General features: G+C 43.9%; 1 protein-coding gene across 1 annotated transcript; it reads left to right on the top strand.

The window, feature by feature from the left end:
- The first annotated feature begins 6,178 nt into the window (after positions 1-6,178).
- Positions 6,179-25,208, top strand: LOC107282522 (zinc finger protein 436-like). Its single transcript, XM_029283028.1, has 4 exons — positions 6,179-6,373; positions 13,699-13,825; positions 22,739-22,798; positions 23,884-25,208. The coding sequence occupies exons 1-4, from the start codon at positions 6,179-6,181 to the stop codon at positions 25,206-25,208; spliced, it is 1,707 nt and encodes a 568-aa protein (XP_029138861.1).
- The last annotated feature ends 245 nt before the right edge of the window (positions 25,209-25,453 follow it).

The raw sequence follows: 25,453 nt of genomic DNA, 5'->3' as shown, positions 1-25,453 counted from the left end.
TGCCCACAAACGCACAACAATGTGGCAGCCTTTAAGCCTTCCTCCCGAATCTGGTTTATGCGGAAATACGTCTCGACTCTTGCAACATAAGATTCCCACCTCTCGGGGTGAGAGACGTCGAATTCCGCTAAACGCCCAACTTTCGCCATGATCGAGGATCAGGTCTTCTTCTTCAGCCGCACGCACCCTCCAGCGATTTTGTACTGGCAGAATAACGCTGACTTCCACGCCGTTTTCTCTTCCGGACTTCTTTGGGTGAGTCTTCAAGCTTTCCTAGCTATGTAGACTGAATCCCACCTTCGTCGCCAGTGTTAAGTCCGGAGAATAATGGCGCTTGAGATGAAGCATTTCTAACAAGTCTTTATTCTCTGCTTCCATTCTACAAACAACCCGAGCAGAGGCACGCAGGCCTCTATTTATACCTTCAGATCCCCGGGCAAATTCAACCAATCACAATACTATCTTTTCCCGCCTTGCGCATGCGCACAAGGCCAGTGCCACTCAGTCTGGTCCCGGGCAGCTTCTGCAAATGCCTGGGACTCTTGCAACGTCCCGAGCCTGCCTTTGCAGGCTCAGGACACAACAAGAACCATTCCAGCAAATTGCAATGCCTATCAGAATTCAATTGACAACTCCAGAAAAGAGCAAAATTAAGGCCTCACTCTGGTTTTGTTAGGAATAAAATTTTAGAATAAAAAGTAAAGTTAAGTGACACGTACTCTGTAAAATTTCTACGACCAAAGTCAAAAATAATAAAAAAGCAAACAGTCCAACTTATCAAAAACAGTACCATAAAAAAAGATTAGAAACACAAGTTAAGATAGACAAGAAAAATGGTAAGTGAGCAGTTATCCAGCCTAGAAGAGTTCAAATCACCAGGACCAGATGGATTACAACCCAAGGTTCTCAAGGAACTGGCAGATGTGATCTCAGAACCACTGAACTATATTTTTCAAAGATCCTGGAGCACTAGGGAACTACCAGAGGACTGGAAAAGAGCTGATGTAGTTCCCCTCTTCAAAAAAAAGAAAAAAAGAATAGATCCAGAAAACTACTAACCCATTATCCTGACCTCGATACCTGGGAAGATTCTGGAAAAGATAATCAAACAACGAATCAGCGAACACCTAGAGGCAAACAAAGTCATTACCAAAAGCCAACATGGGTTTGTTAAAAACAGATCATGCTAGACACATCTTATTGCATTCTTTGACCCAGTTACAAAATTAGCAGACTAGAGGAATGCTGTGGATATAATTTTCTTGGATTTCAGTAAGGCATTTGATAAAGTTCGTATAGGGTTTCCTTCCTGAGCAGGGGGTTGGACTAGATGACCTCCAAGGTCCCTTCCAACTTTATTATATATTATTAAATGCAAGAGTGAAATCTTTCTAGCAGATGAACTTAAAACATTCCTCCTGCTAACTTTGGGCTTTTCTTAAGAGTACAGAGAGAGAAAGGAAGAAGAAAAACAAACAAACGAACAAACAAACACATTTTTTCTTCTTCACTCTGTTTGTTGGCCAGACAAACAGAGTGAGGTATTTCAGTTCCGGTTTAGAAGATGAAAATGAAAAGGCATGGTTTGAATGTAATCTCAAAAGAAAATAAAAAAAGAGGCAGAACGCCTGGGAATAGTGTACATCCCATGTCAGTATATATCCCATGATCATACTATCATGATCACGGTATTAATGACTATCATTTATTACTATTTCTACTACTATTACGATTATTGGTGCCTGGAGACAATCACTTTTCCAAAACTCTTCCGCTTCAAACAAACTGGTGCCCGGATCTGAAACCCACGAAAATTAAAAATCCGATCCAGGTGAGCGAGTGGGAGACTGGAGAGAGGGTGGCGCTAAATCTCTGGACGGAGAAAGGGTTAATGGCCTGGCGCCCACGTGGGAAAGAAGGAAGAGGAGGAGGCGCCTTCCTGCTCCGCCTTTGGGTTGGGGGGGGAAAGGTTTGGGGTTATAAACCCTCCCCCTTAAGCAGCCGTATCTGGTGTAAGGGGGCGGGAGGGAAGACCAGCTCTTCCCCGCCAAGGGTGAGTTACAGGACAGAAGCAGCCCTCCCCCCCCTTTTTAAATAAAAACACGTGCGAGACGAGGTGGTGGTGGCAGGGTAAAGGATTAGGTGGGGAGGGCACTCCTTTTATTCCCCCTCCCATGCAAGGTGGGTATAATATTAAAAATCGGAAAGGAGTGGGTGGGTGGATGGGAGGGAGAAAGCTTAGCCATCTCTTTGCCCTTCCCACCCCCAACCACATCAAAGAGGCAAAATGGCTGCATTCCCCTTGTCTTGGTGTCATATGGGTGGGGGGAACGGATGGGCTGGAAGCGCCCCGAGAGGCTCTGCTCCGTGGGGCGTAGGGCAGTCGAAAGCCCCGCTTTGCAGGACAGGAGTGGGCGTAGCGGGGAAGGCGCGGGGTTGGGGGAATGAATGGCTCAAGGTCCTTTTCGTGAGTGCGCGCGTGTCTCTTGCAAAGGGGGTGGGTGGGCGAACGTGGTTTGCAGTGGGAGAAACCCTTTGCGGGTGTGTGAGGAGGGGGGAGGCAGAAATTTAGGAAGAAGTGGGGGGGGAAACTGGGTAGAAAATATTGTCCTGGAAAGCGGCTGACAGGAAGTGGAGAATGCAACGAGCGAAGTTGGAAGGGGAAAGTTAGGGGCTAGCTGTGCTTGGGGGGAGAACAGGAAGAGAAATTTGCAAACCGTAAAATGGGGGTCTTAGCGTCTGAAATGAGGGGGGGAGAGAGGAGAATTCGTTTTATGAAAGCTCTCCTTTTCAGTAATGGGGTGATGTTGTGCCCAAGCCCTGTTTGGGGAAAAAGTGACATGACTTGCTCATTTAGGGATAACTGATATTGCCTTGTCTGCTTCCTGATACTGTGCCTCTGAATGAATTCCGTAATGGATCAACCAGAACCTTCATTCCAATTATTAAGAAGATTGTGTGGTCGCTTAATTCCTTATACATTGCTGTACATTAAAAACTCCACAATTGATGAAGCTGGTAATTGGTGAATAGGCCTTATCCTCAGCTCCCCTACCTTGTCCCTAGAAAATTTTATGGATATTTTAGGAGGGATGCATTTGTGATCCAGAGATTTCTCTGGGTGTTGTTTCGAAAATGAGGGATAGAATTTTTCAGATATATATTTTGTGAAAAATTCCTTTGCCTCAAAAGTCTGTGATTGAGTTGGCAAAATAAATCAATGAAAACAATCACTTTGCTGTTTTTGCTTGTTTCTCAAAAGTCCCAAACAGAGGTTGTATCCAGCAAATTGGAATCAGTACACCAATTCTGGCAATTGTTGATTCTGAAAAAAACCCTCTTTCCTTGTACAATACATCTAAATGTGTGAATCTAAAAATGAATAGACAAAAGTGCCCCTGCTGTTACTGTTGCTTGTTTTCATAATAGGTTTTGTTATGGATAGTAGCTTTATATTGTTTGATCATTTGCATTTTTTTGAAAGAGGAGGCTTCTTTTTTTTCATTTAGAAAGATTAAATGTCTCAATAATTATTTTAAGCACTGAAAAAATTACTTTGATATATGATGTCTCAGTTGGGAACTTGTAGAGCTCTCTTCAGATTTTCTTTTCAATTCTTATTTACTAATGTTAACTGAGCAACTTTAGCAGAGAAGCCAGTTATAAATCAGTACTTTTGCAATGTGACAAGGAACAACAGGGAAAAAGGATACGCAATTTTTGAAATGAAAAATTACGGGTTTTTTTTTCCAGATTTTACTCATTACTACTATAGTTGAAAATGAAGATAGCTTCAAATTCTTTTTGGGGGGGAGGGGGATTCTTTAGAATTTGATATACATTATTCACCCCAAAAGCATCATGGAGTAATTGTTTTCCTGCACACCATTATCACAATTGTGAAGTGACACAGTGAAATCAGCTCAAGTATAGAGAAGCTAAAGATAAATTATTTTTCTATGGTCCTAATCCTGAAGTGGCATCATATCCACTGGCTACATCTTCATGAGTGGGGAGAAATGGGAGGGACTAAGGCATCCTTGTGATTTTGTGCAAAAATGATTTTTAAATGGAATTGAAAATCTATTTTGCCTTGGTTTGGAAATTAGAAAACTTGAGAGAAAATTCCTGACTTTTTTCTGTTGGTTAACAATTAATACTTTAAAATTATCCTCGCTGCTGTGCCATTTTGTTTTACTGTTTAGATTTGGTAAACTATTCCTTTTATCACCAGCTGTGTGTGGTATTGTGCAAGCAAACAAATACTTAAACAGTAGCAAAAGAAGGTCCTGTTCTATTGTGGAACAGGTTTTCTGTTTTCTGGGGAGATGGAGCAATGTTATGAGCTCTAGCATTTCAAAACATGAGATGGATATAATATATCAGGTGATTTCTGCAATCAGAACATTTAGTCCAGAAATATTGTCCTGTTGGGAAAAGGTTAGTTCTAAACTCTGGTTTCCAGCATGGTGAAGGACTTGAGTGAGGAGACAACCTTACTATAATTTGATCTATTTATTTATTTATTAGATTTTTATCCCACCTTTATTACTTTATAAGTAACTCAAGGTGGCAAATATACCTAATACTCCTTCCTCTTCCTATTTTCCCAGAACAAACAATCCTGTGAAGTGAGTTGGATTGAGAGAGTGACTTGCCCAAAGTTACCGAGTTGGCTAGATGGGAATAGAACTCAGCATCTCCTGATTTTTAGGCCAGCACCTTAATCCCACCTCCAGATGCTGAAGTGGTAGAATTCACAAGAGTTATTATTCTGGATGTGTAGATTCAGGGAGAGAGCTGAAACCATCATCCTCTGCTCTTTCTCCCCCCTCCATTCTGAAAATAGATTGGGCACAGAATAATCACTGTAGCATTGCTCCTTTCCCCATTGCCTTTGTGAATGGAGTTGTTAGCTGTTATGAGGGAGGTTGTTTTTCTTTGACATTGACTCTTATCTTAAACTTTTCCAGTCTTTAATTTGCCTGTTTTTGTTTTTTTTAGGCAATCAAGCTTTCTGACTGATGAGAACTGCTCTAGTGCAGGGGCGTCAAACTCAATTTCATTGAGGGCCGCACCAGCATTGTGGTTGCCCTCAGGGGGCCGGATGGGTGTGGCCAGGGTGGGTGCGGCCTACTGGGTGGGCGTGGATGGAGTGGGTGTGGCCTACTGGGTGGGTGTGGCCAGCTCTACATCGTTTGTGTCAAAGGGGCCTGTGGGGGGGCCTGGGCAGGAGTGGGACAGATCTGAGGGTCTCTGGCAGAAGGGGGTGGGACCAGGGCAAATGCCAAGGCATGGTCCACTGGAAGAGCCTCACCGTTCCTCTCAGGCCATGCGGGGGGGGGGGCTAATGGAGCTAAGACTGAATGCGTTTCAGCATAGATGGCTACCACAAAATTGTACATTGGCTCCTGGCTGGCTTGGGCCAGGGCCAAGGCAGCGGGGGCCGTTCCCTCACTGTTTCCAAGATGGCTTCGCTGGCCACATGAAACCACTTCGCGGGCCGCATCCGGCCCCCAGGCCTTGTGTTTGACATGTTTGCTCTAGTGAATGAAAACAGGTTTAAATGGTTGAAGCATGATTGAGTTATAATTGCAATATATGAAACCCAGGGATAACTGTCCTGCTCTTAAAAATGAAGTCTTTTTTGTAATTTTTTAACATTTCAGGATATTTTTTTTTCTTAAAATAGTTTCTGCCACTGGATACATATCTATCATCCTAAACCAGGCATGTCAAACTGCCGGCCTGCGGGGGGGGATGTGTCATACCAAAACCACGCCCACCCTAAATGCCGGCAATGGGGAAAAAGTCGTGATACATCACGCGACGTCACATGACGTCCCAAGTTTGACATGTCTGTCCTACACTAAACCAAAGCAAGCCTTACAAAAAAACCTTTTCCTCAGAAATACCATTCTTTATATGGAGATGAATTCTGTAAATATGATTAATTTCATTTTGTTGACTGCTGAGGTGATTGCTTACTTTTTTGTCTTTTTAGGGAGAAAGTACTCATGTAAACACATTTGGAAAAACCAAATCCTCTTGATGTATGGCGGAATCCTGTGACAGAGCAGTTTCCTTGACAACAGTCTTTCTGCTTCCTGGAAATTGTTGGCCAACTTTGGCCTAAGCTTATGGTCAAAGTTTGAGGAAGAAGAGGACTCTTCCTGCCATGTTTGCCTGTAAGACTTGGGATATCACTGGCCAGACCTCGGTCTACAATTGGGACAAGTCTGTCTACCTCTTAGAAGACAAAATGGAGTCCATGCAGGGATCAGGGGAGCTGGATCTTCATTTTAAGGTGCTGCTTGAGCAGGAGATGTATCCAGAGATCACAATTGAGGAAGAGGAGCCTGAGGAAGTAGAAGTAGATGCTGAAGGGGAGGCAGATGAAGAGGAAGAAGAGGAAGAAGAGAGGGGAGAGGAGGAGGAAGAAGAGGAGGAGGAGGAAGAAGAGGAGGAGGAAGAGGGAGAAGGGGATGAGGAGGAGGATGTAGAGGAGGAGGCACATCCACAAGGCCCTCAGCAAGAGGCAGTGGGAGCAGTTGATGGAGATGACTCCCTGCTTGTGGTGTGTACTGGGACAGTTGAAGAGCTGCTAGGCTTAGAGGCATCATCAACTGCTGAATCAATGCATCTAGAAGAGGCACCACAACCTCAGCGCTGGGAGGTCCAGTGGGAAGAAGTGTCCCAAATTTCACAGCCTCTCCTCCCTGAAATTATAGAAGCACCATTAATATCACCAGAAGCAGCCACCTCAAATATCACTCCGGTAGTGGAAGTTGCTACAGTAGAGGTAGAATCAGAGGCCTTCCCGACCACTTTGGAGCAACTAGGGAATACTTCATCTTCATGGGGAACATCTTTCATTGAAGAGAGCCACCAGGACCTTCAACGCTCCACAGCTAGTGCAGATAGAGGGAGTATTGGCAAAGCACGGACACCTATATCCGGAGGAGGCAGTTTCAGCCTGGAGACTGCACGCCGGCGCTTCCGGCAGTTCTGTTACCAGGATGCTGAGGGTCCACGAAAGGCATGTGGTCAGCTCTGGGAGCTTTGCAACCATTGGCTGAAGCCAAAGAATCGCACCAAAGAACAGATTCTTGATGTCCTAATTTTGGAGCAGTTCCTAGCCGTTCTCCCTCCTGGAATCCGAAGTCGGGTATGGGAATGTAGCCCAGAGACTTGTGCACGGGCAGTGGCCCTAGCTGAGGAGTTTCTAGCCAAGCAGAATGAAGCAGAAAGACCAGAAGAGGAGGTAAGATGGTTCAGTCCCCCTTCCTTTCCTCACATATATTCTTAAGGTTCATTGTTGGGCTATATTTATTTGGGGGGAAGACTTTGGGATAGGCAAACACCTGTGACAGGACACCTGCAGCAGGTATGGGAGGTAAATGAAATGGGACTTTAGGGCGGAGAGTCAAAATGTTTTGCTTTTGGAACAAAAGATGTTTACACCTGGCTGGTGGTAATTACACAATTATTATTCATGAAGACTAATGATACTACCTTCTAAACTACCTTTCAAAGCATACAAATCTCAATGACTGCCCCATAAAACATCACAGAGCAATAAAATAAAGTATATATTTCATACTATTTCCAGTATGTAGATTGAGGAGGTTCCAGCAGGTTTATGGGTACTTCAAATTAGCAAGGTGAATGTCATTTTTAAATATTTCCTCCTATAACAAGCTTTAGACAACCACACCAAACTACACCTAATACTTGAGATTATTCTTCTTATTTCTCTCTTGGCTTATTTTACTTGCAGAATTATGGGGAGAACTCAAAAGTGTGATCTCTCATCTGCAGTCTGAAATACAATCCACTGTCTCCTTAGCAGCCCTATCACACTGCAATCTATTGGCAATGCCAGCTGTTCTTAGCCAACTGTGGCCTGCTGATTCCATATGCTCGCCTCACGTCTTGCTGCTTTTAATTCATGAGCTTGGAAGGTCAGGGGGTAACAGCAGACAATCAAGCCCCTGTGCAAAAAATGGGGAAGAAATATACATAGGGGGAAAAAAATTCTGGCAATGGCTGAATGAGCTGGAGTTTTTGATTCCTTGCAAGCTGTTACCTGATTTCCTACAGGGATGCAAACCAGTGGCAGAGACAACTCTTGGATCAGTTTGCTGTTGTCATAAAAATGTGTGTATAATTTTGGGTTGATCCTCAGCCCCATCTGAGATTTCTAGCAGTGTGGAATCTGTGACTCTACCCCAGTGCTGCTGAATTACAACTCACCATGTCTTTTCATCTGCCAGGTTGATGGGTCTGTTGAGAGTGCCAGTCTGTGGAGGTTCACTGGCTTTCTGTCGGTTTTTGTTAGAAAGTTTGCTACGGACACAGTATCCCCATCTCTTAAACAGGGAGATGAGACCAATCAGAAGTTTCCATCTGAAGAAACCTCTCCGTTGAAGCACCTGATTCATACTGAGATTAAAATGACATTTCTGGAACTATTTAGCCCTTTAGAACTTTGTCATATCCTACAAGTGTGTACTAATCGCGAGCCTGGATTTAAAATGATTCATGGATGCTTCTGCCTCCATTGTAGAAAAATTGGAAGCCAAGTTCTGAACTTGAAATGTCTGAGAGTTGAAATAGCAGTATAACTGGGTGCAGATATTGAGATAGGTTGCATGAGGGCGAGTTTGGTCTTGTGTTAAGGCACCAGGCTAGAAACCAGGAGATCATGAGTTCTAGTCCTACCTTGGCATGACTAGGTGACTTTAGGCCAATCTCTGGTTATTGTGGGGAAACATAACTGTGGAGGAGGAAGGAGTATTAGGTATGTCCACTACCTTGAGTTATTTCAAAAAATAATAAGATTGGATATGAATAATAATGTCCTGGTACTTGAGAAGAACTCGATATATAAAAATGCCAAATCAAGTCTGAACCTCTGGCTCACTGTGCAACAAACCATAATAATAAAAATGTTCCTTGACATAATGGTAGACAAATACCCATGTATCGGAGGCCTACAGGCTAGATGGTTATAGGCTATTTTATCAGCTCTCTAAAGTTACTGTCAGAGGACTTTCTCATTCCTGTTGTCTGATCCTTTTATTTAGAGAAGTTGGATATGGAGCCTGGGACCTTTTTAATTCAATGCAGGTTCTCTGCTGCTGAGTTGCAAATTTTTATTAAAAATAATGAACCACCAAAAATCTCCTACTGTGTTGTGAGCCCAAGGACATTTTCAGATGTTTGGATCTCAAGTCTCTAGGCAGCATGGCCAATGACAAAAATTGTGGGAACTGTAGTCCATAAGGTCTGGCAGGCAGCTGGTTGCCCACTCCTTGTCTATATAGTCTAGACCAGGGCTTTTCAACCAGTGGTATGGGTACCACCTGTGGTACATTGGCACCTGGCAGGTGGTACGCGACCATCCTAGAAAAGTGGAAGTGGGGGAGGGGAATGAGCTGAACCGGTGACAGTACCGCACAAGCCTGAGCGAGAGATGGCTGGAGCTGCAGGGCTGGCAGGGCTCAGCGGAAGCGCCAGGATCAACGCCAGGCTCCAGCTGGAGCTGGGCGCTGATCCTGGTGCTTCTGCTGAGCCTAGAAGAAGCGCCGATCAGCTGGAATGTTGCAGCATCTCCAGGGTCTTGTGATTTACATTCAGATGCCTGGCAACTGATTCATATTTATGACGGTCACAGTGTCCCAGGGTCATGTGAAGTGACCAAAACCTGCTGCAACCTCCCAGCAGACGGGGGGAATAAAAACCAAACACCCCCCATCCCACCCCCGCTGCCAATCCTCAACAGAAATGCTCACAACAATGAAAACCTCGGACAGAAGGAAGAACGGGCCGGGCGTGCAGGCATCTTGCTCGGCTGTGGCTTGGGGGCACTTTTTTCAGTGCTATTGTAACTTCGAACAGTCACTAAGCGGACTGTTGTAAGTCGAGGATTACCTGTACTTTTTTCCTTTTTTTTTTGGTCATCAAGTTTTTGACACCTTGCTAGGCAACTGGAGGTACTCAGATGTTGCCATGTCCTAAAAGTGGTACAATGGGTGAAAAGGTTGAAAAGCCCTGGTCTAGACCAGCTTGCAGATTTGCTATTTAATTTTTATGGAGAGGCCTGAAGAGTTTCTATAAATGAAGCAGATATCTTTTCAATGAGCTACAGGCCCTGCCAGTCAAAAATGAATGATGGTAAACTGCTCTAGTGACAAGCCAGATACCTGCTTAATTCTACTCTTATTTTTACTTTTTTTTTTTAAAGTTCTACAGGTAGTCCTCAACTTACAACCTTAATTGAGCTCAATATTTCTGTTGCTAAGACATTTGTTAAATGGATTTTGCCCCATTTCATGAACTTTCTTGCCACGTTTGTTACGTGAATTACTGCAATTGTTAAGTTAATAACACAGTTGTTAAGTGAATCTGGCTTGTTGACTGCTTGTCACAAGGTCGCAAAAGGTGATCACATGACTTTGGGACATTGCAAGGATCATAAATATGAGTCAGTTGCCAAGCATCTGAATTTTGATCATGGGGTCATAAGGGTCGCAAAGATCATGTGATCATGGGGTCGCAAAGGTTGTAAGGGTGAAAAACCATCATGTCACTTTTTTCAGTGCTGTTGTAAGTCGAAGACTACCTGTATTTGAATTACTGCACAGTGTAAATTATTTCCTGTATTTACTTTTGGCTGATGTGATTTTGACTGGTACATAAGCATTTTGTTAGCCTTATAACAATTGCTAATTGGTATTTGTTAATTTTTATTGCTCTTTTATATAAAAAGAGTGAACATTTCCGACAAAAGAGATGAAGAAAAAAATTAAACATTAAAAAAAAGCTGCTGGAGAAAAACTGACCAAAATGCACGTACATACACGCACACTTAAAACAACTTACTTTTAAAACTGCAGATTAAATTTTGACCACAAAAAATCTTATTGATCAACATTTATATTACATTGATAAAAGAGCAAGCTGAATCCTCAAGAGCATTTTAGTATAATAAATTCTATGTTTATAAATATAAATCATAATATAAAATATACATTTTTAATCTAGGATTTAAAATCTGAAGTGATAATTTCTTTCCCGCAGTGCAAACTAGAGAAATTCAGAGAAATTCTAAATATTCAGAGTTTGATTTTCAATATACATGAAACTAAGAATTGTTAACTTTTTCCCAGAAGCTAACAAGTATTGTTCTGAAGAATGGCTGACATCCTAGGAAAAGTGTCCTATTATTTGAAATGTTCTCTACTACTTTGGTAATATTGAAATGGTTCATATGTCAGGACATCACATAACTCTGAATTCCTTTCTCTCCCCCTCCCCCTTCTCCCCCCCCCCCCATAGTGCAGGAAAGGGTCAATCAGATATAGGTTACATTCTTGGATGCATAAAGAAAAAAGCAGAGGCTGTAGTTTTCAGAGGCAATTAAGCCTCTTCTTTAACATCTGAGCAATTATAAATAGTTGGGATGCCAAAGCTGAGGCACCTCAACTGGAATGAGTTTGGGCAGGGGTAGGCAACCTTGGCTCTTTTATGACTTGTGGACTTCAACTCCCAGAATTCCTGAGCCAGCATGGCTGGCTCAGGAATTCTGGGAGTTAAAGTCCACGAGTCATAAAAGAGCCAAGGTTGCCTACCTCTGAGTTTGGGCAAAATTATGCCCATCAGGAATGGGTTGCATTTTGTTTTTATCCCCAAGATGTTTTTAGAGATTGCCTCAGAGATAGTGCTGGCTCTAAACCATCATCATGCTTATAATTTTTAAGAACCAAACTGTCTTGAACCTCCTTTCATTTCTTTCTCGGCTCCTCAAGACTGGTGGGCTGTCCACTGAAATCTCATAATAGGCTTTACAGATCTTTAAATTAAAACATTTCTACATCTAACCCCCTCTCCCTTTATTTCCTCTTTGCTTTGCTGGTCTTCCACAAAGAGGGTTGAATCTGCTGCCTTCAGTAGATTTACAGAATACTACACAAAGGATGCTGGGAGCTGTAGTCCTACAGCCTGGAAGCAAAGGGTTTCTGCTAAGAAGTTAGATTAGGTTTCTTCTCTAAGAGGTCCTTTCTGCAGAAATGTAAACTATAATCAGAAAGTAGACATTGATATAAATTGTGATATTGGAGCAGAAAGTCACAACTCGTGATCTTTTTTTTTAAATTAGAATATGATTATGGAAATCAGAAGCAGTTGAGGAAGTATTTAATGTAGTTTTCATGCTATATAACAAACGTGGTCCCCCATCATCCCCAGCCAGGTAGCTCTTCTGTATCATCTTTCCCGAATTCTAGAATCCATGCAGTTATAAAGTTTGCTTAATTCTTGTAGCATTTCTAGAACCTCAGGCTTTATTATTTGTGGAAGCTGCAATTATAATTAATTAGTTTGAAATTTGATTTAACTGATTGAAATTTAGTTTTTGCTTTGACCTCAGCTTCTAAAATGTCAATAAAAGAACAAAGTTAGCTTGCCCAACACTTTAGTGTTTTGCACCTTTGTCTTAAAAGGATCAACAGAAAGAAATAGTTACCAGAAAGTCATAAAAATCTGCAACTGAGCCAAATTGACCCTCAAATCACAAATCTCAAAAAAATTAATTTCTTAAATTTATCAGATTTATGTTCAAAGGTTAAAAGTTTCAGGAGATTGTAGTGTTCATCTGAGATTTTTTACTATTTCACTTCATTTAATAGAGACATTGCAAATTCTGTGTTGGCTGGAACAGATTCAGAAGTGTCTTTAGATATTGAAAGCCAATTTGAAAATTTTTACATGGTAGAAAGCACATAAAAAAGCTAGATTTCCAAAAGACTGGATGGACATACAATTACAATTGAGCAGAGTTGCATAAAGTATGATCACTAGGAAAGGATGCTGCCTTCTGAAAGTCTTTTTTTTCCAGAGAGATTTTAATTGTGATTTTCCTGTTTGAAAAGGGAAGTGGAAGGATCCAAATGGGAACTGATTCATGGGGTTCTCTGATTTTTGTTGTGGGCTCCAGCTTTAGTGAAAAGGTTTAGAGGTTTATAGAAAATATTGAAACCAAAAATTAATACAGCGGAAAAGCAGAAGAAAAACCATGTATGCTTTTGGTTCTCCAGCTGAGAAGATTTCATGTGCTGAGACTGCACTGAATAAAAATTTGCTTGCTATTAGTGAATGATACTAAAATGCAAATAAAGCAGTCCACATTCTGAATAGCAACAAAGGCAGAATACTGTGAGATGAGGAGAATCTGTATTATGATTATGATGATATCCCTCGCTTACTTTGTACAATTCAAGCTGACGTGCATACAGTAATGCTTCTTCTATTTCTTAGAACAACAGCCTTGTGGGGTGGATTGTTTAAAAAAATTCTCCCTAGTTTCATAGAAGGTAAGGTGAAGAACATCTAATCCAACCCTTGTTCAGAACAGAAACCTACTACAGCATCCTTTGCAGATGGCAACTACTTAAACCCACCCAGGATCATGGAGTTTAAAAATAAAATGTAAATATTCTCCTCCCCTTCCCATAAACTACCAGGTCTGTATGGGGAATAGAAACCCTATGGGGGAGCCGGGCCCAAATTTTGTATCCCCTTTTATTTTCTTTTTCAGAGAGGAAATCTTTATTTTAATTTTTCTAAGTGTACTTAGCTTAGCACTAAACAGTCTTTGGCTTCTTTGTTAATTGTGCCTCTTTGATCAATCTTCAGGATTGTGACTTATTTGAGGAGGTGGTGGTGGCATTTCCTGATGAAGTCCAAGTCGCTTCAGATATTGAGCATGGAGATATATGCATGGAAGCTGGACAGCAGGCTGATGTAGACATACGTTTGCTTGGTAAGGAACCTTTGATTCACCTACTTAGTGCCTTGAATTGCTTCTCTTTCTCTAAATGCATTTTTAAAATTATTATTGATGTATGCATTCCCACCGTGCAAGGATTATATAAAATGGGAAACACCTAGAACAGGGGTAGGCAACCTTGGCTCTTTTATGACTCATGGACTTCAACTCCCAGAATTTCTGAGCCAGCCATGCTGAGGGGAAAGGGAGAGGTTTCCAAGCTCAGCCATGCTGGCTCAGGAATTCTGGGAGTTGAAGTCCACGTGTCATAAAAGAGCCAAGGTTGCCCACCCCTGACCTAGAACCTAAAATGTATACAGTAATATAAATCCTAACAGATGACTACAAATACTTTTAAGAATAGCTCAAATCAGCTTCTCCAGTCCAGTGTCCTCCAGCTGCCATCATTCATAGCCATAGTTCTGAAGACCTGTCAATGCAATGAGCCTTAAATTCCATTCTTTTTCTTCTTATATGACCAAATCATGGTCTGCTGTGATAGCCTCAAGTCTCAACAGTGCTTTTTCAAAAGGCAACTGGACTGTGTTTTTTCCTGTGAGGAAGAAAAAGTCATTTCGCTTCTCATCTAAGAAACTTCATCAGTTTTGGCTGGATGATGGGAGGGGGGGGTGGAGATGGAAGAATTAGTTCTGATGGGATGTTTGGGAGAAATGGAAGGATTATATTTCTTTGCAATCATCTGGTGGTTAGCACTCTCTCTGAGAGCTGTTGAGGTTACTTGGGGATTTATCTGTGCCCCCAGGGTCACCTGAATCAGAGTATAAATGGGTGTGAAATCTTCTTGAAACAGCCAAAAGGACTACATTGTAGACGGGAGATAGATGGGGGTTGTATCCCTCCCCCTCTGTTAAGAGAGGGCTGTTCAGTTCTAACATAGATGGCCTCTATGACATTCTGGATAGAGAGGACTATTGGTTTGAAAGAGGGGTTTGAAAGAGGCCATCTATGTGTGAATAGATGGTTTGAACTGTTGGTTTGAAAGAGGCCATCTATGTGTGAATCGAACAGCTCTCCCTCAACAGAGGGGGAGGAATACGACACCATCCATCTCCTGTCTACAACACAGTTCTTTCAGCAGTTCCAAGAAGATTCCACACCCATTTGCATTCTGACCATGAGGGCACAGATAAACCCCCAAATGGCTTCAACTGCTCTCAGAGAGTGCTAAAGACCAGATGACTGCAAAGAAATATAATCCTTCTACCCCCCCCCCAACATCCTGTCAGAACTAATCCTTTCATTCCCCTCCCCCCATCCAATCAGAACTGATGAAGCTTCTTGGATCAGAAGTGAAATGTTTTATTCCGCAAAGGGAAAAAAAAGTAGTTTAATTGCCTTTTTAAAAAGCCCTTTTGAGACAACCATGATCTGGATGACTGAGAATCTCCATAGACATCCTTCTCAAGTATAATAAACTCTTTCGTATAAACAATAGAATTATTAAAACAGACCTGAAAGCTGGTTATGGTTGGGGATTAAACTATGGTAGATGCATACCAAGACAGGAACAGGAACAGGCAGAGGTAATTTGTGAAGCCTATGGTTTGCAGATAGCAACCAAGTTATATCCTTGCAATTTTCTTTTTTAACTGGGCTACCATTAAACAACATAGAGTCTTTTTTTTCATGAAACTCCAGTGAAGTGAATTTGGAACAATGTGTGTTCATTTTCTGTGGATAATGCAATCCATTCCTTTACTGCCTTGGCATTGAATTCCACAAACTTATCAGGGTCTTTGAAAAATATGAACAATTACTGACTTCCGGTTTTGCGTCATGGCGAGATGGACGCAGGAAGGCAGTGCTCTTTCTTCCGTGCCCGATTTTGCCCTGCTGAGGATCCTAAAAAGGGCTTAAAGTCGCCCCGAAGAGGCGATGAAGAAGGAGGGGTGTCTTGTCAATCACGGAGAGATGGCGGTCTTTCCATTCGATATGAGAAAAGCCCTCCAAATCACCAGGGGAAAGACTGGCTACATTCCTATGGCCAGCCATTAGCTGCTGACAACCGAAGAAGAAAAGCACCAATCAACACATCGTAAACAGCATGTCTGGAACTGAGTGAGAATATCGATCCTTTCTTTACTATTTAACAACTGAATTTCCTGAGAAAGGCTCCCAAGAAGCTAAAAATCTCCAAATGTGAATGGAAGAGGCATTTTAATTTCTATGGGGGACAGAAATACACAATATTGAAGTGGAAGTAACATAAAGCTACAGTTTAAAAATTTGAGAACTGAGATAATTGTTAAGATTCTCTCTTTGAAAAAAAAACATTGAGGTGAAACATAAGAAATCAATCCTTTGTTTTAAGAGTGGAAAATGTATTTTGAATGACATCTAGTGGTGGATCTGAGTATAACACTATAATTAGCTTCCTGCCTGCTTGGTGATTTCTAGCCTAAGGGAGAACAGCTGGTAATAAAGGAAAATATTTTGGCATTACTTATCACCCTGACCTTGTTGGACTATAAACACTCACTGAGCTTGGACTTTTAATCTCAAGAGCTAGTGGAAGAGAAAGAAGAACTTGACCTTTGATTATGTCTGGCTGGGAAAGACTTTTGAGCTGTTTTCAGGGAGATTGAACACTCTGAACATTGTGGATTATAACCTTGCCTGACTGACAATTTTTGGATGCCTGAGACAAAGGATCACTATAAAATATTGCTTTTGGGACTGGACCTATATTCTAAAACCTATTGGATTATAAAGACTGCATATAAAGACCAGAAATCTAGAGGAAACTTTGTTCTACTCTTATTGAGATTGGTGATATTAGAGGATCTCCAGGAATGATGCCTCAAGAAAAAACAAATACCTTTCAGAAGCAAATATACTCTGCATTACAACTAATTCACCAAACAATTGTTGCATACAAAAAGAAACCACAATGAGACTAAAAATAATTTAGATAATATAAATGAGTAAATTTCCAAATTAAATCTTCAACTAGAAAGTTCCCAGACAACAACTACAAAGCATGAACAAATAAACCAGAGATTGGAAGATGAAGCAGAGGAAATGGGTCTAGAGACAGAAGAGATGAAAGAAGGGAGATATAAACAACCATACACAAATAAAATACTACAAGACTTGTCCATAACAATGAAATTGCAAAAGACACTTTCCCTTTAAGATTGCAAGATGCACCTGATGACAGGAAGAAGATTTGGGGGGATGGAACATAGAGCTATCAGGGGAAATGTTACAGTTTGGGAGACAAAAGATGAGGGGAGAAATTGAGGGAGAAGGAAGGTGGGAGTTGCTTAAGAAACATAAATGAGCGGAATTCCCCCTCAAAAATACCCTACCTAAATTGTCTTTCTCATGCCAAGCAACTTTCATAAAAATAGAAAGAAAATTCTCAGGCGATTTAATTGCCTTGGCTTGGAAAGCTACTTGGCAAAGAAAGAAAGATGTTTCCTGGAACAGTAATGTGAACTGAGTCACGATGACATATAGAGTAAGTTATATAGAAAAAGATTCACAGAAACAACATGGCTATATGTTGTTAGTCGAGGACAAGGAGCAGTCGAGGACAAGGAGGCGAAGATGAAGAGGAGTTATCCCAAGGCTACAACCAGCAGGAAATCCCAGACTATGGTTTGGGATCTAGCAGCAACATCAAATACTGATAACAAGCAACAAGCCGGACCATAAGTATAAAGAGACTCCATGGAATCTAATAACAGAAGCTAGTAGAAGACTAATTAACAAGCTTCAGGTAACCACCATTCTGGTTTCATGGTGGTTGCCTTTCATCTTTTCTTCTTCACATTGAGCAAGAACCGCAAGGCATAAAGATAAACATACATACACACATCGGCTTGAGAGCTTCCCTTGCTGGGGAAGAAAAGAACTTGTCCTTGAATTCTACAACTAACATCTGCCGTACTTCATTAACAGTGCTTAGAAGCTGCTACTCAGGAGGTAGCTTAGCCCTTTCTAATTCTGCATGCACTTTTGCCCCTGGTTACTGTTTGGCTAAACTTGGCTTATTGGTCTGCTGGCCCTGGTTACTGTTTGGCTAATCCTGGCTTACTGGACTGCTGGCCCGAGTTACTGTTTGGCTAAACCTGGTTTATTGGACTGCTGGCCCTGGATACTGTTTGGCTAAACCTGGCTTATTGGACTGCTGGCCCTGGTTACTGTTTGGCTAAGCCTGGCTTATTGGACTGCTGCCCCTGGTTACTGTTTGGCAATCCTTGTCTGTTGGATTACTCACAGCCAGAGGCTGCCGAAGAGCCAGAGTGTCAAGAGCCAGAGAAATCAGGAGATTCAGGTTTTGGGCCGCTGCCGCCGCAGAAGCCAGGCGAACAGCAGCTCAGCGAACCGGAGGACATGGAGATGGAAGGCTCCGTTGTGCAGGGGTTAAAAGAGTAGTCGTTTACCACCTCGCATGCCCGCGATGTATTCAGCGGCTGACCTCCATGCCCTGCGAGAGTCCCCTCTCTCGCAGGTCTGGCCCTCAGCATTAACGAGGGTCCACCTCTATGAGGGATTTTTGAATCAAGAGAGGTGGTCAAAATGTAACTTAAGGGGATTTTTAATAAATTTTTTAGTCCAGGTTTTAAGGGGTTCCAGGGAGAGGGGTAGGCAAACCAAAATTAGGGTGGTGGGTGAGGGTGATCACCCACCAGGGAATTCTCCCAGGCTGGCTGATGGCCTCGGCGAGGAGGGTGTAGGTCCTGGAATTCGGGAGGGGGAGAGGGTCTGCCTAACAGAGGGCAACTCCATCAAGACTGTGTATGGGAGGGGTAGATATGGCGGGAGCAGAGGGCCATATTACATTAGGGCAGGGCGCACCCGTTGTTTACGAGCTGTGGCGCTCTCCGGCCCTCATGGCTCTTGCAACCTAGGGGGTTTGGGATTACAGGGCCTGGGCTTCCGGCTGATGCTGTGTAACGCCAGGTCCGTGGTTAATAAAGCCCTCCTCATTTATGATCTGGTTTCGGAGGGGGAGGCGGACCTGGCGGGTATTACGGAGACCTGGCTGGGCCAAGAGGGGGGGGTGCCCCTCGTTGAAATGTGCCCGCCAGGTTACCGTGCATTTCACCAGCCGAGAGCCCAGGGTCGGGGTGGGGGGGTGGCGGTTATTATTAAGGAAGGCCTGGACCCAAGAGAGACCACTGTGCCGCAGACTGCCGGTTGTGAGTCCCTAGGTATGAAGTGGGGTCATGGGAGGCAGCAGGGCGTGCTGATTGTGTACCTGGCTCTCCGCTATGTATCAGCACCCCTACCCGAGCTTCTTAGTGTGATAGCCGAGATGGCGATCGGGACCCCCAGACTGTTAGTCATGGGGGATTTCAATCTGCCATCGGTAGGTGAAACATCTGAGGTGGCTCGGGAGTTCATGGCCTCCATGACAGCCATGGACCTGACCCAATTAGTTGGTGACCCTACCCACACCGGAGGACACACACTGGACTTAGTTTTTGCCTCTGGTCAGTGGTTGAGTGATCATGGTTTAGGGGAAATAGTCGTTGAGCCCCTGTCATGGTCAGATCACTCCTTCGGCTGGCCTTTCCAACCGCTACACCCCACCACGGGGAGGCGGAACCGGAAGTGACAAAATGGTTCTGCCCCAGGCGCCTGATGGACCCCGAGAGGTTCCAGACGGAGCTTGGGCCAATACCTGAGACCCTGACCCGCGGCTTGACTGAGGACCTGGAATAGTGCGGCCGCGGGGGCCCTGGACCGGGTCATGCCTTTGCGGCCTCTCACCCGATGCCGGACTACCTCGGCTCCTCGGTTCTCCGAGGAGCTGAGGGTGATGAAGCGTCGGAAGAGATGCCTAGAGGTTGTTTGGAGGACCACCCGCTCCGAATCTGATCAGACACTGGTAAAGTCCCATTTAAGGACTTACCTAGTGGCGATAAGAGCGGCAAAATGAAACTATTTCTCCGCTCTTATCGCATCTGCAGGTAACCGACCTGCCGCCCTGCTTATTTATTTATTTATTTATTTATTTATTTATTTATTTTATTAAACTTATATGCCGCCCTTCTCCCGACAGGACTCAGGGCGGCTTACAGCATATTAAAACGATACAAACACTATCCCCAATAAAAACCAATTAAAAACAAATATTTACCGCTGTGTTACCATTAAAATTCTAATTAAAATTGTCCCTATTTAAAATTCTCCCTAGGCCAGACCCGCTTGCTGAAAAAGCCATGTCATCAGAGGGTCCGGGACGCCCCCTGCAGGGTCGGGCAGAGGAATTTGGGTGTTACCTGCATGACAAAATCGATCAGATCCGGGACGGATTGGCCTCCGATTGGACTAGTTCAGACGGGCCAACGGAGGCAGGTCTTGAGTCCACTTTCTGGGAAGAGTTCGATCCTGTGACTCCCGAGGACATGGACAGGATACTGGGACGGCTGAACACCACCACATGTTTACTGGACCCGTGTCCCCCCTGGCTGATACTGGCCTCCCGGGAGGTTACACGAGGCTGGCTCCAGGGAATCGTCAGCGCTTCTCTGAGTGAGGAGTTCTTACCGGCCGCCTTGAAAGAGGCGGTGGTGAGGCCCCTCCTCAAGAAGCCCTCCCTGGACCCGGCTGTTTTGGCCAACTACCGTCCTGTCTCCAACCTTAACTTTCTTGCGAAGGCTGTTGAGAGTGTGGTGGCATGACAGCTCCCTCAGCACCTGGAAGAAACTGTCTATCTAGACTCACGCCAGTCCGGCTTCCGGCCTGGGCACAGCACGGAAACGGCATTGGTCGCGTTGGTTGATGATCTCTGGAGGGCTCGGGATAGAGGCTGCTCCTCTATCCTGGTCCTGTTAGATCTCTCAGTGGCTTTCGATACCATCAACCATGGTATCTTGTTGCACCGGTTAGAGGGGTTGGGTTTGGGGGGCACCGTCTTACGGTGGTTCTCCTCCTACCTCTCAGACCGGTCACAATTTGTGTTGGCAGGGGGGCAGAGGTCGACCTCGAGATGCCTCACTTGTGGGGTACCGCAGGGGTCGGTCCTCTCGCCTCTCCTGTTCAACATCTATATGAAGTTACTGGGTGAGATCATCCGTGGTTTCAGGGTGGAGTTTCATCAGTACGCAGATGACACCCAGTTGTATATCTCCACCCCGGACCACCCCAACGATGCCGCGGAAGTGATGTCCCGGTGCCTGGAGGCCGTGCGAGTCTGGATGGGGAGGAACAGGCTTCGACTCAACCCGTCCAAGACTGAGTGGCTGTGGTTTCCGGTGTAATGACATAGCCAGTTGGCTCCATCCCTGGCTATCGGGGGCGAGTCAGTAGCCCCTGCGGAGAGGGCCCGCAACCTGGGCGTCCTCCTGGATACTCGGCTGTCTTTAGACGACCATATGACAGCTGTGGCCGGGGAGGCTTTTCATCAGGTTCACCTGATACGCCAGTCGCGCCCCTTTCTGGATCGTGACACTCTACGCACGGTCAATCAAGCCCTCGTTTCCCGCCTGGACTATTGCAACGCTCTCTACATGGGGCTCCCCTTGAGGTGCACCCGGAGGCTCCAGCTAGTTCAGAATGCGGCTGCGCGGGGGATCTTGGGGGCCTCTAGATACTCCCATGTAACACCTCTCCTGCACGAGCTGCACTGGCTGCCTGTGGCCTTCCGGGTGCGCTTCAAGGTGTTAGTAACAACCTTTAAAGCACTCCATGGCAATGGACCTAGGTATTTGCAAGACCGCCTCCTACCAAACACCTCCCTTCGACCAGTCCGCTCCCACAGAGAGGGCCTCCTTAGGGTGCCATCGGCCAGTCAATGCCGGCTGGCGACCCCCAGGGGTAGAGCCTTCTCTGTGGCAGCTCCTGCCCTCTGGAATGACCTACCCCCCGACCTACGTACAGTTGCGGACCTGTGCCTTTTTCGCCGAGCCCTGAAGGCCCATCTATTATGTGCGGCCGGCCTGGCGTAGTTTGATTATGTTTTAGTGGGGGTTTTGTATGGGGTATTTTAGAGCAGGCCTGTTATTTAATTTGATTGTAGAACAGAAACTTGGGTATATTTATCGTGGTTTTTATTATCGCCTGTTCACCGCCCTGAGTCCCGTAAGGGAGATAGGGCGGTATATAAATTAAATAAATAAATAAATAAATAAATAAATAAATAAATAAATAAATAGATTTAAAAAATAGAAGATTTGACCTATTAGAGGGGGGCATCATATGTTTAAGTAGTTGTTTGAATATGGTTAAAAGAATGGATAACCCTTAACTATAATTAGACTTTTATAATGAAAGATATGATTTAGAATTAAAATAGAATTTTTTTCTCTTTTGATATGGGAAATATGAAAATAAGAGGAGGATTGGTATGAATAAAATTAATATTGAGAAAATCATAACTGACAAAGATATTGTAAATATTGATGGGAAATTAAACCTTGACAAGAGCACGAAAAGCAGGATATTGATTAATGAATTGATATTATTATTTGTATAATATTAGTAAAATATGATGAAGATGTTTATATTTAGCTCTGTATACATCAATATTACCAAGAATTGTAATTGTGTAATGAGGGGAAAATGGAAAGAATATGGGGAAGAAAGGAGGATCAGGGAAAAAATACTGGACTGTGCAGTACTGAATAGACTTATATTGAAGAGGTTAATGTTAAATATGTGAACCCAGACAACATGTTGTTTACTAAGCTCTGAAGATTGTAATTCTTAAAAATTAATAACACTTTAAAAAATATGGACAATTACTAACCAGTATTGTCAGGCAGAAACCTGCCAGCTTTCCTTTATGCTGGTCTTTGACCATAATAAATATTTGATTTGCCAGTTTTACTTTTAAAAGATCTAAAAAACATCTTGGTGAGTATTCTTTACATATCTTGAGGCATGTTTTCAAGCAAGCCTTAGGTTTGCCTTTTTTCCTTTCTTGCATAGGTTCTTCTGACACAGAAGCTACCTGGGATTCTTCTGCAGATGGAGAAAAAAGGGGTTCAGGTGAGTCAAGACCTTCTGTAGCAAAGTGTAGGAGGAAATTCTGTAAGGAGGACGAGTCTTCCTACTTCAGAATAATGCCTCCTGACCCCTACTTATTTTGAATCCCTGTAACATTACCTCAATCTGAGTGCAGCCCTCAGCTATCAAAAGGCTGGCCACCCTGGCTATAACAATGAAAAATCTTTACAGTTCTTTGAACTCCAAAACACTCTCGTTAGTAAATGGCATTGATTTTTGTTAATTGCCTGAAGGCTGCTGTCCTTAATGGCGCTCGAGCTCATTTAGTACTTACCAATGAAGCAGATGAATTCAGATTCTCTTCTGCATCCGAATAATCTTATATTATCTTATGTTATTTTGATTATTGTGTACCAGGCAAATAGTATCCTTTCTTTTTAATGTACCAGAGCTCTCTGTAATCCCAAATATGTTGAGATTACAACTCCTAAGAATTTCTGACAATATGACCAAAGGGAAATAAAGTGAAGTCTTCAAGCAGAGCTTGACTCCTGGCGATTTCATGTATAAATGGCCCACCATTGCCTTCTTCCATGATGACTTTTGATTGCTTAGTCTAGCTTACAGTTCCCATCTAAATACTAACCAAGCCTTACCCCTCTCTTAGCTTTCACATCTAGAGCAGATGAGCCAGGTGCTGCCGTAACTCCTGTCCTGTGGAAGATGTAGTCTGAAATCATCTAGACAGTTTCAGGTTGAGGAGGGCTAGCTAAGAAAATCTGCAAAGAGGAGACCACTTTAGGAGGGACGTTATCTGCTGTGTAAGATAAAAAGGAAAGGCTCTTTTAAGGAAGCGCCTATTGGAGTGTGTGTGTATGTGTGTGATGTCTCAAACTAAGAAAGTATTTTGCTTCGTTAAGTGTCTCTCACGTGGCATAATTAATTCAGTCAATTAACTAAACTGAATTAGTAACTTGGCTAATCATGGTTTCACCAGTGGTAATTAATCCAGTCAGTTTCATAAAATGAATATAGTAACTTGGCTGGTCAAGGGTTTATTGAGTCAACAAAGCTAGATGATGTCTATAAAACTATTTGAATTCTCTCCTTTTCCCACATCAAAGCAGGTGCCCGGACTCCTAACAGAGCAGATCCTCAGATGGGATTTGGAGAGAGACCCAATGGAGCAGTACAGCATTTGGCTCCGAAGAGGATACGGATAAGAGAGAAACGCCACCCTTGCATTGAATGTGGAAAACGGTTTCGCTGTCAGTCAGAGCTGGCCCTGCACCAGAAAGTCCACACCCGGCCCAAATCCTATCACTGCGCTGAGTGTGGAAAACAGTTTGGTCGATCCTCACATCTCACCAGGCACCAGAAAACCCACATGGGTGAGGAATGCCATGTCTGCATCGAATGTGGCAAGCGATTCCGTTGGTCAACAGAGCTTGTCATCCACCAGAGGATCCATGCTGTTGAACAGCCGCACCACACTGTCGATGCTGACACTTTGCTTCAGTGGCCCTCTGAGTTCAATATGCCCCAGAATATTTTTTTGGGTGAAAAAGTCCCTCCCAGTGGTGATATGGTAAAACCTCATGCAGTCAAGAAGCCTCACCTCTGTCCTGAATGTGGGAAAGGATTCCGGTGGCCCTCTGAACTCGCTGCTCATCAGAAAACTCACAACAAGAACAAACACTACCTCTGTCCTAAGTGCGGGAAAGGATTCCAGTGGCCCTCAGAGCTGGCGGCTCATCAGAGTACCCACGCAGGCAATGGTTTGCCTCCCATTGCTGATTATGAGAACAGCAACAGCCAGCCACCTCATCACCCTCCCTACCTAAGAGCTGGCATGGCAGAGAAACGGCATCTTTGCGGAGAATGTGGCAAGGCGTTCCGATGGCCGTCAGAACTTGCCACACATCAACGCATCCACACAGGAGAAAAGCGCTACTTCTGCACAGAGTGTGGGAAGGGATTCATATGGCCTTCAGAGTTGGCTGCTCACCAGCGAACCCACACTGAGAAGCAAGCTTACCAGTGTCTGGAGTGTGGGAAAATATTCCATGATCTCTACAGTCTCACAAGACACCAGAAGACCCACTTGGGAACCAAGGTCTATCCTTGCGCGGAGTGTGGGAAAACCTTTAGTCGGCAATCCCATCTGACTCGGCATCGGATCACTCACACTGGCGAGAGACCTTACCCTTGTGTCGAATGTGGGAAAAGGTTTGGACGGCAGTCACATCTCACTCGGCATCTGAGAATCCACACAGGAGAAAGGCCCTATCAGTGTGGTGACTGCGGAGTGAGGTTTAGGCGGAGACACAGCATGATGTACCATCAGCGGATCCACTTGAGAGAGTCCAGTGGAGGTCCGGACATGATAAACCCTCCTAACGCAGAAAGCCTTGCTGATCCTCTCCAGAATCCTCTCCCTGTCACAATTTGACACGTTGGGTGGTAGGGAAGTAATTTCAGAAGGAACATGGAATGTGTGAATGGGACACCTTGATCACAACATCTGGAAGAGATTCTCGTGATGTATTATTTCACCACCCGGAGAGTCTGTATCACAGGCGGGGTCCAAGAGGCACATATTTCAGGATTCCATACAGCCTGTTAAGAGAATGCTAGCACAGGGCCTGTGAATTGTGCAAACGATGTAAAGGATTCTGTGACAAGATGTCCACACTG

This window comes from Protobothrops mucrosquamatus, unplaced genomic scaffold, assembly GCF_001527695.2.
Source record: "Protobothrops mucrosquamatus isolate PMUCROS unplaced genomic scaffold, P.Mucros_1.0 scaffold8, whole genome shotgun sequence".
NCBI classification, from domain to species: domain Eukaryota; kingdom Metazoa; phylum Chordata; class Lepidosauria; order Squamata; family Viperidae; genus Protobothrops; species Protobothrops mucrosquamatus.
This window is presented reverse-complemented; position numbering and strand designations above follow the sequence as displayed.

Coding starts and splice junctions, on each gene's coding strand:
- LOC107282522 (XM_029283028.1), top strand. CDS start 6,179: ATGTTTGCCTGTAAGACTTGGGATATCACTGGCCAGACCTCGGTCTAC. Junction 13,826..22,738: donor TGTAGACATACGTTTGCTTG/GTAAGGAACCTT, acceptor TTTCTTGCATAG/GTTCTTCTGACACAGAAGCT. Junction 22,799..23,883: donor TGGAGAAAAAAGGGGTTCAG/GTGAGTCAAGAC, acceptor ACATCAAAGCAG/GTGCCCGGACTCCTAACAGA.